Consider the following 17,528-nt stretch of genomic DNA (forward strand, 5'->3'; position numbering starts at 1 on the left):
AAATAAAAAAATATATATTTAAAAAATGTAGGGAATCTAATTTCAGGCGTTTATTTTACGCCTGCTACGTTAGGTTACACTCGTAACACGCATAACGAAACTTCTATTCGATTACACAAGCCATACCAAATACGACACTCTCATGGACCTCCATTCAAGAAACTCCTCACTTTGTGAGCAAAAATAAATAAATACATCTCTGGAAAAGACCGATTTTGGGCAGTTTTACCTCTTCCTTCTGACTGCAGTCAAAATTTAGTGACATTTGATCACGTTTTTTTCCCATTTTTATCCCCATAATAAAACACACTTTGGAAGGCGGCCCATTGCCTTTTTGGAACTGGTAACACTATTTTAACGCCACTTCGATACCGAAGTGTATTTTGTAGCAGAATAGGAGGATTTACGCAGCAGGTTAGGATAATTAACGTAGCAGGTTATGCGACTGAGGCTACGGTTAGGAAGGGGGATAGGATTAGCGAAAATGCTCTCCTAACCTGCTTTGAAAATCACGTTGTTTCAAAGCGGAGTGAAAGGAGTGGGCGTGTTTGGTAAGGTTGAAGAAACCGACTGCAAACTGGAGGTGCATCTGCTACAGGAAAAAGGCGGATACTCATGTGGTTTTCCAACAGTAAGGCTCGGTGCAACATGGGAGTGTTGCCATTGTTTAGAAACGTAGTTTTTTGTATTGCCGAAATAAACATGTCTCCAATACCCAAATCACACATTTAAATATAGGTGTGTATATTGCTATCAATTGGGCAGCAACAGCCTGAAATATCACATTAATTTGTGCATATCCAATTTAATCATGAATATCGTTTCTTCCTGTCTCAGTCATGTATTTGGTCGCGTTTGTCAAACAATAACACTAACGATTGATTGACAAATGCTTCCCACAATGTAGGCGATTGCTGCAAATTGCAACGGCTGATGAGCATGTCGACTGCAGTCGAAACTTCATGTCCTTTGATCACATGGCTGTTGTAAAGTTCATGTAAGCGCCAGTCGGACAATTTGTATTGGCATAATGCAACAGACTTTGAATAGGCGGTGACCAACCATGGTCGCCGACTTGATAAAAATCACCCGCTCGAACGCGTCCAGCGTGTCGCTTTTTTGGAACTGCGAAAGGAAGCCGCCCTGTCTCCGCAGTGTATTCTGGGTACCCACAGTAGATTCAAGATGGCGGCGAGCAGGAGACTGCACAAGGTAAATCTCATGATCGCACTATTTTCATATATCTATCAACATTTAAGCCGAATGGTTTATCTAAGGGCTTAGTCATTATTCAACCCAACGCTGCCACGATTTCGTCACGATGCGTATCCGTAACGTTGTGCGTTGAAATAATGTCACGCTAAAAGCGAGAAGTCACTCTTGTTTCGTTTACTAGATAGCTTTCGTTAGCTAGTTAGGTTAGCCAGCTCAAACTATAGGGTCTATTCATTTACCTCTTACATCGGAAACAGTTTGAGAACCAAACATAGCGAACGAAACGGGGAGGGACCTACCTCAGTCTATCCAATAGAAACTCGTTGTTTTTTTTTCGTTGCAAAAACGTTTGGAGCGAATCGTTTCAGTTGCAAAAACGTTTTGTAACATACCGTCAGACGGAACGTTTTGCCACAGAATCGGCGTAATTAATACACTCCTGGTTTGGAAACACCGGCATATTATTTTTTTTAAGCCAAAATTGAGGATCACAGCAGGGAAACGCAGTATGCAATGTTGCTCGCTACTAGTTAGAACGGACACCAAATACTTTAGCCACCTAGCTAAACCAAGAAAGGGCGTTTCGCTTTACAATGTGACCTGAGTCACAAACACAAATCTCATTGTCCCAAAATGTTTAGAGGATGAGCAAGTCGCACAACGGTTTTACTGTAACGTTTTCAAGTCAGCCCGGTTTATTATCAGTGCGACTTGTAGCTACAGTCACGTTAACTGCTGTAATCTCAGCTAGTTATCTCGCTAGTCGGCTAATGTTAGTAGTTAACGACTTTATCAATCCTGAGTGCTTTCCTTTTTTAGAAACGAAACCGCGAGTGGTTAGTTAATGCTATTTACTAGCTATCACCGCACGTATGGTTGTGGAAGTACAGTTAGTCAAGTGTTGTAATTGATAGTTTTTTGTTGTTGTTGTCACTAACAGTAACGTTGGATAGCCATTTTCTGTAGGTCTATAGACCTACGCTACTAGATAGTCAGCCAGATATGGCTCTTGTAGAAAATTAACTCATGGTGGAGTTATCTCATGGAGGTCATCGTGAAGGTTTGCTGCAGTAAACAAAACCGAAACGTTTTTCTAGACCTAACTAATAATAAACACTCGGTAAACTGAATTGTGTGGGCCAAACAACGTGAATTAGTAAAAGCTTTCTGGCTTTCAGGTTTGTTTACGTCAACAAGACATGTCAATGCCATATTTGCTGTCATTCACAGACATTGATGCCTCACAGGCATAATGACTTGAATGACATTTGACTTGCTGTAGTGAATGTGGAGCCACAGTTTATTGGAAGTTCTCCTAACCTCTTTCCTAAGAGTAGGATTATACATTACACTTACGTTCCTTCTCCTCATTGGAGGGGGTCGCTTTACAGGCCATAATGTTGTATGTCGTTCTCTTTTTAGGAACTTGAAGAGATTCGCAAGTCTGGAATGAAAAACTTCCGAAACATTCAAGTGGATGAATCCAACATACTGACCTGGCAAGGTCTCATTGTCCCTGTAAGTGGTTTTTTATTCCTTATCATCGTCAATTTATGGCATCACAATTCTCTCGTGAAGGCTATTAAAGTTCACAGAAGCCCTGTTGTAGTTACGGACCTATTACATGTATGGAATGTGATTACCCAGTTATACAGGTTGCTCCTTGGATATGGTCATTGTCACACTAACTAACCATGGTTTATTTTCTACACGTTACTCCTCCAGGACAACGCTCCTTATGACAAGGGAGCTTTCAGGATTGAATTAATCTTCCCCGCCGAGTACCCCTTCAAGCCCCCCAAGATCACGTTCAAGACGAAGATCTACCACCCCAACATCGACGAGAAGGGACAGGTGTGTCTGCCTGTCATCAGCGCAGAGAACTGGAAGCCAGCCACCAAAACAGACCAAGGTGGGTGAGCCTCAGTCTCCCCATAGTCACTCTGGTGGGAGCGCGCTCAGCCCTCTGGTGGGAGAGCTGGAACATTAGCTTGAACTTTTACACATTATATAACAGTGCTGAATTTTCCTGAAAGTTGACTTGCACATGCATGTCAAGTCAGGACTTAAACACCTCTCATTTGCCTAGAATGTAAATTATGCCTGCAATGCTTATGTTATTATTATTTTATTTTTTTACTTAACTTGGCAAGTCAGTTAAGAACAAATTCTTATTTTCAAATTCCCCCTCTAACCACTGGGCTACCTGCCTCCCCCTTCTAACCACTAGGCTACCTGCCTCCCCTCTAACCACTAGGCTACCTGCCTCCCCTCTAACCACTAGGCTACCTGCCTCCCCTCTAACCACTAGGCTACCTGCCTCCCCTCTAACCACTAGGCTACCTGCCTCCCCTCTAACCACTAGGCTACCTGCCTCCCCCTCTAACCACTAGGCTACCTGCCTCCCCTCTAACCACTAGGCTACCTGCCTCCCCCTCTAACCACTAGGCTACCTGCCTCCCCTCTAACCACTAGGCTACCTGCCTCCCCTCTAACCACTAGGCTACCTGCCTCCCCCTCTAACCACTAGGCTACCTGCCTCCCCCTCTAACCACTAGGCTACCTGCCTCCCCCTCTAACCACTAGGCTACCCTCCTCCCCTCTAACCACTAGGCTACCCTCCTCCACCTCTAACCACTAGGCTACCTGCCTCCCTCTAACCACTAGGCTACCTGCCGCCCCTCTAACCACTAGGCTACCTGCCGCCCCCTCTAACCACTAGGCTACCTGCCGCCCCCTCTAACCACTAGGCTACCTGCCGCCCTCTAACCACTAGGCTACCTGCCGCCCCTCTAACCACTAGGCTACCTGCCGCCCCTCTAACCACTAGGCTACCTGCCGCCCTCTAACCACTAGGCTACCTGCCGCCCCCTCTAACCACTAGGCTACCTGCCGCCCCTCTAACCACTAGGCTACCTGCCTCCCCTCTAACCACTAGGCTACCTGCCGCCCCTCTAACCACTAGGCTACCTGCCGCCCCTCTAACCACTAGGCTACCTGCCGCCCCTCTAACCACTAGGCTACCTGCCTCCCCTCTAACCACTAGGCTACCTGCCTCCCCTCTAACCACTAGGCTACCTGCCTCCCCCTCTAACCACTAGGCTACCTGCCGCCCCCTCTAACCACTAGGCTACCTGCCTCCCCTGTAATACCCCGACACTGGAGCAGATGACAGGAAAATAAACACTTTCACTAGCCATTTCAGGTTCTCAATGTAGCAATTGATTTTGTAGTAATGCGTTTGTTTTCCTTGTCTATTCTGCAGTAATTCAGTCCCTGATTGCGTTGGTGAACGACCCCCAGCCAGAGCACCCTCTGAGGGCAGACTTAGCAGAAGAATACTCAAAGGACCGGAAAAAATTCTTTAAGAACGCAGAAGAGTTTACAAAGAAACATGGAGAAAGGAGACCAATGGACTGATTACTTGACCAGTGTGTAGCCCCCTCTCTCTCTCCCTTCCTCACCCCCACAACCAAATGTATGTCTTCTCCTTCCCCCACTCTCTCCTCCCCATCTCCCCACACATCCTCTCCTCCATTCTTCCCTCACACATACATGTCATCCTAGCAGCCTCACCTCAGCGCATGGCTGCCGACACAGCCTACCCTTTACACAGGACCCTGGATCAGACAGGTTTCTCCTCCTCCTGGTGATAGTTCGAGGCCGTTACTAACTTTCTACTATTTTCTTAAATTAAAATGAAAAAAAATTGGTTAGATCACTTCCATGTTAAAGATGGTGAACTAATGAGGGTGGGGGGGAGTAGAAGGAAATGATTAAAAAAAAATCCAATGTTTTAGTTTGGCTGTTTGTTTAAAAAGAGGAAAAACAAGAAATCACAGCTTGAGTATCGTATGCCTCTTGTGGTAGCACTAATTTGTGGAAGGAGATTTTTCTGACAGAGAATGAAAAGTTGTGGTTCTGCTTTTCTTATTTTCTGTTTCCTGTTCTCTTGTCTCACCTTGGTCTTGTCACACCCCAAAATGAAACGTTAGCTAGGCCCTGGAAGTGTGTGCTGAAACGTTAGCTAGGCCCTGGAAGTGTGTGCTGAAACGTTAGCTAGGCCCTGGAAGTGTGTGCTGAAACGTTAGCTAGGCCCTGGAAGTGTGTGCTGAAACGTTAGCTAGGCCCTGGAAGTGTGTGCTGAAACGTTAGCTAGGCCCTGGAAGTGTGTGCTGAAACGTTAGCTAGGCCCTGGAAGTGTGTGCTGAAACGTTAGCTAGGCCCTGGAAGTGTGTGCTGAAACGTTAGCTAGGCCCTGGAAGTGTGTGCTGAAACGTTAGCTAGGCCCTGGAAGTGTGTGCTGAAACGTTAGCTAGGCCCTGGAAGTGTGTGCTGAAACGTTAGCTAGGCCCTGGAAGTGTGTGCTGAAACGTTAGCTAGGCCCTGGAAGTGTGTGCTGAAACGTTTTTCCCTTCTGACTTCTCTGCTTCTGTAGTTGCACTGTTTTCTGTGGAACAAGCCGTTGTCCCCTCATCCCCCTCAGTTTGAAGCCAGTCCACTGAGCAGACAAACAAAATGCCAATCCATTTAATAAGGCAATATTGTCATCAGTTACAAGTGTAATTGACTGGTGATAATTGTCTGTTTTTCTCCCCACTAGTCCAAAATGCCTTTTTTTTTTTTAGGATTGGAAAACGGAAGAATACTCAATGTACTTCAGTTTCCATTATTTTCTGTTTATGAAGATGCCCCTCTTTGCATTGGACATATTTTCTCCATTTGCATTCTGAGACTTCCTTCTGAAATACTTTTGGTTTATCTCCCTCTGTGTTTTATGAGGGCGGCTGTGTATCCCATCCACTGCAGTCTGCTCAAGACAAAGTGTGGAAGTTAACACAATAGTTCTGACTCCTCACGTAATTGCTGTAAGTCTGTTATCCAGTCCGCTCATCATCGTCACTCCCACCCGTATTGTCACACGGCACATACACATTTCAAAACCCCACCTCCTTTCTCTCTACATCAATATCATCTCGTCACCGTGAACCAAATCTTATTTGTCATCACGGAGAGACTAACTCACACGTATATATGTATATCTCAGTGGCTGATATAGCCACTGGAACAGAACAGCCCCCCCAGGTCTTAGTGAAGGGTCAGACCTGACTGGGGCAACACCGGGGGACTCAAGTTGAGTCCAAAATGGCACCCTATTCCCTTTATAGGGTTCTGGCCAAATTGTAGGGCACTTATGTGCTGTGTTCATACGCAGTGCGCTATATAGGGAATAGGGCTCTGGTCTATAGTAGTGTGCTATATAGGGCTCTGGTCTATAGTAGTGCACTATATAGGGCTCTGGTCTAAAGTAGTGCACTATATAGGGAATAGGGTGCCATTTTTGACACAGCCTGATTTACCTCAGTGACAGTGGTCCTATGTAACAGGTACCTTACACTGAGCTGTCTGTCTGCCAGTAGGGTGTAACAGCTGTGTGATTCAGTCCAATGTTTCATAATAAAGATGGCTAACCATTTGGTCCCATTGTCTGGCTGCTGTGAACTTGTCCCTGTGGTTGGGTGAATGACTGCTGGGAGCTTGTCCCCTGTGGCTGGGTGTCTGGCTGCTGGGAGCTTGTGGCTGGGTGTCTGGCTGCTGGGAGCTTGTCCCCTGTGGCTGGGTGTCTGGCTGCTGGGAGCTTGTCCCCTGCGGCTGGGTGTCTGGCTGCTGGGAGCTTGTCCCCTGTGGCTGGGTGTCTGGCTGCTGGGAGCTTGTCCCCTGTGGCTGGGTGTCTGGCTGCTGGGAGCTTGTCCCTGTGGCTGGGTGTCTGGCTGCTGGGAGCTTGTCCCTGTGGCTGGGTGTCTGGCTGCTGGGATCTTGTCCGTCTGGCTGCTGGGATCTTGTCCCCTGTGGCTGGGTGTCTGGCTGCTGGGAGCTTGTCCCCTGTGGCTGGGTGTCTGGCTGCTGGGAGCTTGTCCCCTGTGGCTGGGTGTCTGGCTGCTGGGAGCTTGTCCCCTGTGGCTGGGTGTCTGGCTGCTGGGAGCTTGTCCCCTGTGGCTGGGTGTCTGGCTGCTGGGAGCTTGTCCCCTGTGGCTGGGTGTCTGGCTGCTGGGAGCTGGGAGCTTGTCCCTGTGGCTGGGCTTGTCCCCTGTGGCTGGGTGTCTGGCTGCTGGGAGCTTGTCCCTGGGAGCTTGTCCCCTGTGGCTGGGTGTCTGGCTGCTGGGAGCTTGTCCCCTGTGGCTGGGTGTCTGGCTGCTGGGAGCTTGTCCCCTGTGGCTGGGAGCTTGTGGCTGGGTGTCTAGCTGCTGGGATCTTGTCCCTGTAGCTGGGTGAATAAATGTGTTTGGAATTGGATCACTTTAAAATGTTAGTTTTGGAGGGGCAGTGCAACATTTGTTGTTTAATAAAGTGCGTGTTTTTTAATAAATTTTCAACTGCAGTCCCTGGGCAAGATATACTGTCGACGTGAAGGGGAAAGGCTAGATTCAACGATAGGTAAGTGAATGTGTAGGGATTCAGTAGTTCCTTCTAGAAGATGTGAAGGCGGGACAAAGTTTGTGGTCAGAGTGACACCACAGAAAGGCACATTTCCATAATACTCTGGTCTGTATTTCAAATCAGGAAACAATGGACATAGCTGAAAGTTATAGCCTACATTCATGTCAGTGGCCTGGCAAGGCGAACTGGGTGGGATAGTGTTCAGGCTTTTTAATTTGGCATCTAGTGAGACAACCTGCCACTAGAGGGCACCATACTCGAGTCACATTTTATTTAATTTTGTGTAAAATAGCAAAAGGAGTAATTGCACATTGATTAACAATAACTTGGCTATATACACAGGGTACCAGTACTGTGTTGATGTGCAGGTGTACGAGGTAATTGAGGTAGATAAGTACAGATAAAGTGCCTAGGCAACAAGATAATAAACTAACAGTGTATGTGATGAGTCATAAGTTATTGCAATAAGGGTCAATACAGAATGTTAAATAGTTAACCAATAGCTACTATACTGAACCAAAATATAAATGCAGTTTGTACCGTGTTGGTCCTATGTTTCATGAGCTGAAATAAAAGATCCCAGACAATTTTCCATATGCACAAATAGATTATTTCTCTCAACTTTTGTGCACAAATGTCTTAACATTTCTCACTGTTAGTGAGCATTTCTCCTTTGCCAAGATAATCCATCCACCTGACAGGTGTGGAATATCAAGAAGCTTATTAAACAGCATGACAATTACACAGGTGCACCTTGTGCTGGGGACAAACTGCCACTCTAAAATGTGCCGTTTTTTCACACACAATGCCACCGATGTCTCAAGTTTTGAGGGAAATATCCACCAGACCTGTTGCCGGAGAATTTCATGTTCATTTCTCTACTATAAGCCGCCTCCAACATTGTTTTAGAGAATTTAGCAGTACGTCCAAACGGCCTCACAACCGCAGACCACGTCTAACCATGCCAGCCCAGGGACCTCCTTACCGGCAGTATCGTCTGAGACCAGCCACCTTGAACAGCTGGTGAAACTGAGGAGTATTTATGTCTGTAAAGTCCTTTTGTGGGGAAATACTCAGTGGGTGGGGCCTGGCTCCCAAATGGGTGGGGCGTGGCTCCCAAATGGGTGGGCCTATACCCTCCCAGGTCCACCCATGGCTGCGCCCCTGTCCAATCATGTGAAAGCCATAGATTAGGGCCTAATGAATTTATTTTCAAAATACTGAGTTGTTTATATGAACTGTAATTCAGTCAAATCATTGAAATTGTTGCATGTTGTGTTTATATTTTCTGTTCAGTATATTTAGTAGTGTTATGGCTTGGGGGTAGAAGCTGTTCAGGGTCCTGTTGGTTCCAGATGCATCGGTACTGCTTGCAATGCAGTAGCAGAGAGAGAAGGTCTATGAATTGGGTGGCTGGAATATTTGCCCATTTTTAGGGCCTTCCTCTGACACGGCCTGGTATAGAGGTCATAGACGGCAGTGAGCTGGGCCCCAGTGATGTTTTTTAAATTGTATTTTATTTCACCAGGTAGGCCAGTTGAGAACAAGTTCTCATTTACAACTGCGACCTGGCCAAGATAAAGCAAAGCAGTTCGACAACAAACAACACAAGAGTTACACATGGAATAAACAAACATACAGTCAATAATACAATTTATAAAAAGAAAAGTCTATATACAGTGAGTGCAAATGAGGAAAGAAGTTCATGGTGGCGAAGTAATTAAAATATAGCAATTAAACACTGGAATGGTAGATGTGCAGAAGATGAATGTGCAAGTAGACTGAGCCGTACCCACAATCCTCTAGCGCCTTACGGTCAGATGCCAAGCAGTTGCCATACCAAACAGGTGATGCAGACAGTCAAGATGCTCTCAATGGTTCAGCTGTAGAACTTTTTGAGGATCTGGAGCCCATGCCGAATCTTTTCAGTCTCCTAAAGGGAGGAGAGGTGTTGTTGTGCCCTCTTCACAATTGTGTTGGTGTGTGTGGACCATGATAATTCCTTAGTGATGTGGACACCGAGGAACTTGAAGCTCTCGACCTGCTCCACTACAGCCCCGTCGATGTGGATGGGGGCGTGCTCAGCCCTCCTTTTCCTGTAGTCCACAATCAGCTCCTTTGTCTTACTGATGTTGAGGGAGTGGTTGTTGTCCTGGCACCACACTGCCAGGTCTCTCTGTGTTGTTACCTACCCTTATCAACTGTGGGCAGCCTGTCAGGAAGTCCAGGATCCAGTTGCAGAGGGAGGTGTTCAGTCCCAGCGTCTTTAGTTTAGTGATGAGCTTTGAGGGCGCTGTAGTCAATGAACAGCATTCTCACATAGGTGTTCAGTCCCAGCGTCTTTAGTTTAGTGTTGAGCTTTGAGGGCGCTGTAGTCAATGAACAGCATTCTCACATAGGTGTTAATTTTGTCCAAATAAGAAAGGGCAGTGAGGAGTGGAATAGAGATTGCATCATCTGTGGATCTGTTGGAGCGACATGCAAATTGGATTGGGTCCAGGGTTTCTGGGAGGATGGTGTTGATGTGAGCCATGACCAGCCTTTTAAAGGATTTCATGGCTACAGATGTGAGTGCTACAGGGCGGGTAGTCATTTAGACAGGTTACCTTGGTGTTCTTGGACACGGACTGTAAACCTCTCATTGATGACATCTCACTGATGACATCTCACTGATGACATCTCACTAACAACATCTCACTAACAACATCTCACTGACATCTCACTGATGACATCTCACTAACAACATCTCACTGTCGACATCTCACTCACGACATCTCACTGACAACATCTCACTGACAACATCTCACTAACAACATCTCACTCACGACATCTCACTGACAACATCTCACTGACGACATCTCACTGACAACATCTCACTAACAACATCTCACTGATGACATCTCACTAACAACATCTCACTGATGACATCTCACTGACAACATCTCACTGATGACATCTCACTGACAACATCTCACTGATGACATCTCACTGACAACATCTCACTGATGACATCTCACTGATGACATCTCACTAACAACATCTCACTGACAACATCTCACTGATGACATCTCACTAACAACATCTCACTGATGACATCTCACTGACGACATCTCACTCACGACATCTCACTGACAACATCTCACTGACAACATCTCACTGATGACATCTCACTAACAACATCTCACTAACAACATCTCACTGACAACATCTCACTAACAACATCTCACTGACGACATCTCACTAACAACATCTCACTGATGACATCTCACTGACAACATCTCACTAACAACATCTCACTGACGACATCTCACTAACAACATCTCACTCACGACATCTCACTGACGACATCTCACTGACGGCATTGACAACATCTCACTGATGACATCTCACTGATGACATCTCACTGACGACATCTCACTGACAACATCTACATTTACATTTACATTTAAGTCATTTAGCAGACGCTCTTATCCAGAGCGACTTACAAATTGGTGCGTTCACCTTAAGACATCCAGTGGAACAGCCACTTTACAATAGTGCATCTAAATATTTTAAGGGGGGGGTGAGAAGGATTACTTTATCCTATCCTAGGTATTCCTGAAAGAGGTGGGGTTTCAGGTGTCTCCGGAAGGTGGTGATTGACTCCGCTGTCCTGGCATCGTGAGGGAGTTTGTTCCACCATTGGGGGGCCAGAGCAGCGAACAGTTTTGACTGGGCTGCGCGGGAACTGTACTTCCTCAGTGGTAGGGAGGCGAGCAGGCCAGAGGTGGATGAACGCAGTGCCCTTGTTTGGGTGTAGGGCCTGATCAGAGCCTGGAGGTACTGAGGTGCCGTTCCCCTCACAGCTCAACAGGCAAGCACCATGGTCTTGTAGCGGATGCAGCTTCAACTGGAAGCCAGTGGAGAGAGCGGAGGAGCGGGGTGACGTGAGAGAACTTGGGAAGGTTGAACACCAGACGGGCTGCGGCGTTCTGGATGAGTTGTAGGGTTTAATGGCACAGGCAGGGAGCCCAGCCAACAGCGAGTTGCAGTAATCCAGACGGGAGATGACAAGTGCCTGGATTAGGACCTGCGCTGCTTCCTGTGTGAGGCAGGGTCACTCTCGGATGTTGTAGAGCATGAATCTACAAGAACGGGCCACCGCCTTGATGTTAGTTGAGAACGACACAGGATCACGCCAAGGTTCTTAGCGCTCTGGGAGGAGGACACAATGGAGTTGTCAACCGTGATGGCGAGATCATGGAATGGGCAGTCCTTCCCCGGGAGGAAGAGCAGCTCCGTCTTCGAGGTTCAGCTTGAGGTGGTGATCCGTCATCCACACTGATATGTCTGCCAGACATGCAGAGATGCGTTTCGCCACCTGGTCATCAGAAGGGGGAAAGGAGAAGATTAATTGTGTGTCGTCTGCATAGCAATGATAGGAGAGACCATGTGAGGTTATGACAGAGCCAAGTGACTTGGTGTATAGCGAGAATAGGAGAGGGCCTAGAACAGAGCCCTGGGGGACGCCAGTGGTGAGAGCGCGTGGTGAGGAGACGGATTCTCGCCACGCCACCTGGTAGGAGCGACCTGTCAGGTAGGACGCAATCCAAGCGTGGGCCGCGCCGGAGATGCCCAACTCGCAGAGGGTGGAGAGGAGGATCTGATGGTTCACAGTATCGAAGGCAGCCGATAGGTCTAGAAGGATGAGAGCAGAGGAGAGAGAGTTAGCTTTAGCAGTGCGGAGCATCTCACTGACGACATCTCACTGACGACATCTCACTGATAACATCTCACTGATAACATCTCACTAACAACATCTCACTAACAACATCTCACTAACAACATTGACAACATCTCACTGATGACATCTCACTGATGACATCTCACTGACAACATCTCACTAACAACATTGACGACATCTCACTGATGACATCTCACTGACAACATCTCACTAACAACATCTCACTAACAACATTGACAACATCTCACTGATGACATCTCACTGATGACATCTCACTGACAACATCTCACTAACAACATTGACAACATCTCACTGATGACATCTCACTGACAACATCTCACTGACGACATCTCACTGATGACATCTCACTGACAACATCTCACTGACAACATCTCACTGATGACATCTCACTAACAACATCTCACTAACAACATCTCACTGATGACATCTCACTGACAACATCTCACTGAAGACATCTCACTAACAACATCTCACTGATGACATCTCACTGATGACATCTCACTGAAGACATCTCACTGAAGACATCTCACTAACAACATCTCACTGATGACATCTCACTGACGACATCTCACTAACAACATCTCACTGACGACATCTCACTGATGACATCTCACTAACAACATCTCACTGACAACATCTCACTAACATTGACAACATCTCACTGATGACATCTCACTGACGACATCTCACTGATGACATCTCACTGACAACATCTCACTGACAACATCTCACTGATGACATCTCACTAACAACATCTCACTGACAACATCTCACTGATGACATCTCACTAACAACATCTCACTAACAACATCTCACTGATGACATCTCACTGACAACATCTCACTGAAGACATCTCACTAACAACATCTCACTGATGACATCTCACTGATGACATCTCACTGATGACATCTCACGAACAACATCTCACTGATGACATCTCACTGACAACATCTCACTGATGACATCTCACTGACGACATCTCACTGATGACATCTCACTAACAACATCTCACTGATGACATCTCACTAACAACATCTCACTCACAACATCTCACTCTCACTGAAGACCTCTCAAAACATATTGATACAACAGTAGCTAAGACGGGGAGAAGTCTGTCCATAATAAAGCGCTGCTCTGTCTTAACAGCCCTATCAACTAGGCAGGTCCTACAGGCCCTAGTTTCTACCTTCTTAACAACACTATCAACAAGGCAGGTCCTACAGGCCCTAGTTTCTACCTTCTTAACAACACTATCAACAAGCCAGGTCCTACATGCCCTAGTTTCTACCTTCTTAACAACACTATCAACAAGGCAGGTCCTACAGGCACTAGTTTCTACCTTCTTAACAGCCCTATCAACAAGTCAGGTCCTACAGGCCCTAGTTTCTACCTTCCTAACAGCACTATCAACAAGGCAGGTCCTACAGGCCCTAGTTTCTACCTTCCTATCAGCACTATCAACAAGGCAGGTCCTACAGGTCCTAGTTTCTACCTTCCTAACAGCACTATCAACAAGGCAGGTCGTACAGGCCCTAGTTTCTACCTTCCTAACAGCACTATCAACAAGGCAGGTCCTACAGGTCCTAGTTTCTACCTTCTTAACAACACTATCAACAAGGCAGGTCCTACAGGCCCTAGTTTCTACCTTCCTAACAGCACTATCAACAAGGCAGGTCCTACAGGCCCTAGTTTCTACCTTCCTAACAGCCCTATCAACAAGGCAGGTCCTACAGGCCCTAGTTTCTACCTTCCTAACAGCCCTATCAACAAGGCAGGTCCTACAGGCCCTAGTTTCTACCTTCCTAACAGCACTATCAACAAGGCAGGTCCTACAGGCCCTAGTTTCTACCTTCCTAACAGCCCTATCAACAAGGCAGGTCCTACAGGCCCTAGTTTCTACCTTCCTAACAACACTATCAACAAGGCAGGTCCTACAGGCCCTAGTTTCTACCTTCTTAACAACACTATCAACAAGGCAGGTCCTACAGGCCCTAGTTTCTACCTTCTTAACAACACTATCAACAAGGAAGGTCCTACAGGTCCTAGTTTCTACCTTCTTAACAGCACTATCAACAAGGCAGGTCCTACAGGCCTCTCGTTTCTACCTTCCTAACAGCACTATCAACAAGGCAGGTCCTACAGGCCCTAGTTTCTACCTTCTTAACAACACTATCAACAAGGCAGGTCCTACAGGTCCTAGTTTTGTCACACCTGGACTACTGTTCAGTCGTGTGGTCAGGTGCCACAAAGAGGGACTTAGGAAAATTGCAATTGGCTCAGAACAGGGCAGCACGGCTGGCCCTTGGATGTACACAGAGAGCTAATATTAATAATATGCATGTCAGTCTCTCCTGGCTCCTAGTGGAGGAGAGATTGACTTCATCACTACTATATGTGAGAGGTATTGACATGTTGAATGCACCGAGCTGTCTGTTTGAACTACTGGCACACAGCTCAGACACCCATACATACCCCACAAAGACAAAAAAAATACACCTTATGGAACAGCGGGGACTGTGAAGCAACACAAACATAGGAATAGACACGTATACACACATGGTAACATACGCACTATACACACGTACACATGGATTTGGTATTGTAGATATGTGGTAGTAGAGTAGTGGCCTGCGGGCTAACACTTAATGTGTTGTGAATGTATTGTTTTAAAAATTGTATTCAGTAGACATTTAGTATACTAACGCTCAACACCCCTTGACTGTGGCAGGTGGCAGTAAACAGTCACCAAAACTCTGGATTATAAAACAGCTTAACCAGCTCTGGTGAGTAAAATGGTCAGAGTGAGGGGTTCTCTCATTGGTGTCTGGAAGTAGCCAACATTGGCCAGTTAGTTTGGGTGCTTGACTGCCGTTGTGATGTCAGAACACGGATCAACCCTACTCCTTGGCCAGGGCGTCCAGTGTGGCTCTGAACGCTCAGAGCGAAACTCTCTGAATTTTATGAATGGACAATCTGACAACACTGAATATAGGAACGCCCATAGCGCACTGTGACATTCCAGATTTAATTTATGAACACACCCTTAATGTAATTTATCTGTAGTCTATTAAACGTCACAAATGAGCTATGAAAGTAAACCATGTAGCCTACTTTACTACATCTAATTTTGACCAGCTCTGTCGCTTATTTCGCTAATGAGGCGTTAACCAAAAGGGACACATTAGATATGCCCCCGGCTTGGGAAACAATCCACTATCCCCCTGATTCCTCTTCGGACAGTACCCAAAATCATCTCCTGTCACCACCAACTTGACTTTGGGTTGAGGCATTATCGCTGGACGCTGGTGGAAAAGGGGACATCGCACAGCAGACAGACAGACAGACAGACAGACAGAGCGATTCAAACTACAGAGCTATTTTGTTCCCTCCGCGCAACACAGCTGCCTCGCAACAATGTATCGATGTTCAATTCACCGGTTTAGCGACAATTCAACAGTGGACTCGGTAAACAATGGACCTGATCGGACAGCTCATAGCTTCTGCTCTTTTCCGTCCATAAGAAACAAATGGATTGGTGGAAGAGGCAAGGCAGTCCAGGAGCAAGGAAGGAGGGTGTGATCCACCAAGGCATCCCCCGAGGCTAGATGCCCTAAGGTTTTTATCAGAAACGGGCGTAGATTAGTTTCACCTTTTTCTTTTCCCGACATGAGTTTGTGGTGTTTACTTTAAAAAATCTAAAAAATAAGATAAAATCTACGTACAGAATTTATAGAAATATTGTAACCGCGAAACGTGATCATCTCCTGAACGTTGTAGATAATTACTCATTTAAAACACTCACAAGAACACAATATACTTGTTCTTGTTGTCCCCAATTGCCTTACTTCGTGGTAATTCCACCTATATGATTTGAGTCAGCGAATCAGGTCATTTGCATATCCGGATTAGAAAAAACATATTTTGTTTAGCCCCATTGAGCATCTTCTTATTGATCCATACAAGCATGTCCCGATGTTAGCCGACTGCCTGCCGATTGGACAGCTAGCTGTCAAACTAACGCACTGGAAGGCAACTGAACTCATTCCGCTCAGACTGGGGAAAAAAACGTCACTATGGTCACTTTCACAGCCTAATCATATAGAGGCAATGGCCCTAGCTATGGACCTAGCATACCTACAAATGGATGAACATATAAGAAACAGGACTACAAATGTTCAATTATTGTATCAAATAGGAAAGACTATTGCAAGCGAGCACACTATATTTAAAAACGCGTTGAGTTAAAAAACAACAACTGTAATCCGCCTCTCTAGCATACACATCATACACAATAATAATAAATCATGGAATTCAATCGAAAAAGTACACAGCTCGTCCGACTGACTAACCGCTGCATTGAAATCCGTAATCTAATTTTATGGATTCACGTGACTATTGGATCAAAATGGTACTTCTATGTGACGTGTTTTAGGATTTATTTCTCTCTTTTTTTCCCCTATAGTCAAAGGAAAAACAAAGACTGATCATCACAGAAATAAAACATTCAGAAATCTTAATAATATTTCTTTGTTTCTATGTTCTGTGAATGACTTATTTTCTTCTCAATGACATAATGGATGATGCATAATTGGCCAACATTCTAATTCTTTAATTCTATTGTTCCCATTATGCATTTGTCCAATCGCTGAAACAAGTGATTGGACACGTAGTAAGCCAAGCCTTTTTTGTTTGCAAAAAAAAATGACTAGGCCTACATAGTCTACATTGAAAGAACATTAGGCCTGTTACAGGCCGTTATAACGTCTGGATTCTGAAGAGGATGGATGAGGTGGGCAGCTCAGACCCTGACAACAGTCTGATGAGGATGGATGTGGTGGGAATCTCAGACCCTGACAACAGTCTGATGAGGATGGATGCTGCAGGAAGCTCAGACCCTGACAACAGTCTGATGAGGATGGATGAGCTGGGAAGCTCCGACCCCAACAACAGTCTGAAGAGGATGGATGAGCTGGGAAGCTCCGACCCCGACAACAGTCTGAAGAGGATGGATGAGCCAGATAGCTCAGACCCCGACAACAGTCTGAAGAGGATGGATGAGCTGGGAAGCTCCGACCCCGACAACAGTCTGAAGAGGATGGATGAGCCAGATAGCTCAGACCCCAACAACAGT

The 17,528-nt window shown here is 46.0% G+C and overlaps 1 protein-coding gene across 2 annotated transcripts; it reads left to right on the forward strand.

Annotated features, from left to right (window-relative positions):
* The first annotated feature begins 1,107 nt into the window (after positions 1–1,107).
* Positions 1,108–6,694, forward strand: LOC115121635 (ubiquitin-conjugating enzyme E2 L3-like). 2 transcript variants are annotated; one of them, XM_029650744.2, is made up of 4 exons: positions 1,108–1,212; positions 2,638–2,733; positions 2,941–3,127; positions 4,481–6,694. In XM_029650744.2, the coding sequence occupies exons 1-4, from the start codon at positions 1,186–1,188 to the stop codon at positions 4,633–4,635; spliced, it is 465 nt and encodes a 154-aa protein (XP_029506604.1). In that variant the 5' UTR covers positions 1,108–1,185; the 3' UTR covers positions 4,636–6,694. The 2 variants fall into 2 exon arrangements, with proteins under 2 accessions (XP_029506604.1, XP_029506607.1); XM_029650747.2 differs by lacking the exon at positions 1,108–1,212 and adding an exon at positions 2,097–2,393.
* Positions 6,695–17,528: the final 10,834 nt, after the last annotated feature.

Source organism: Oncorhynchus nerka, linkage group LG13 (assembly GCF_034236695.1).
Source record: "Oncorhynchus nerka isolate Pitt River linkage group LG13, Oner_Uvic_2.0, whole genome shotgun sequence".
Lineage (NCBI taxonomy): Eukaryota > Metazoa > Chordata > Actinopteri > Salmoniformes > Salmonidae > Oncorhynchus > Oncorhynchus nerka.

Bases quoted from the DNA above. Each gene is read 5' to 3' on its own strand.
- LOC115121635 (XM_029650744.2), top strand. From the start codon at position 1,186: ATGGCGGCGAGCAGGAGACTGCACAAG. The intron at 1,213-2,637 runs GTAAATCTCATG...TTCTCTTTTTAG, and splicing joins CGAGCAGGAGACTGCACAAG to GAACTTGAAGAGATTCGCAA. The intron at 2,734-2,940 runs GTAAGTGGTTTT...TTACTCCTCCAG, and splicing joins GGCAAGGTCTCATTGTCCCT to GACAACGCTCCTTATGACAA.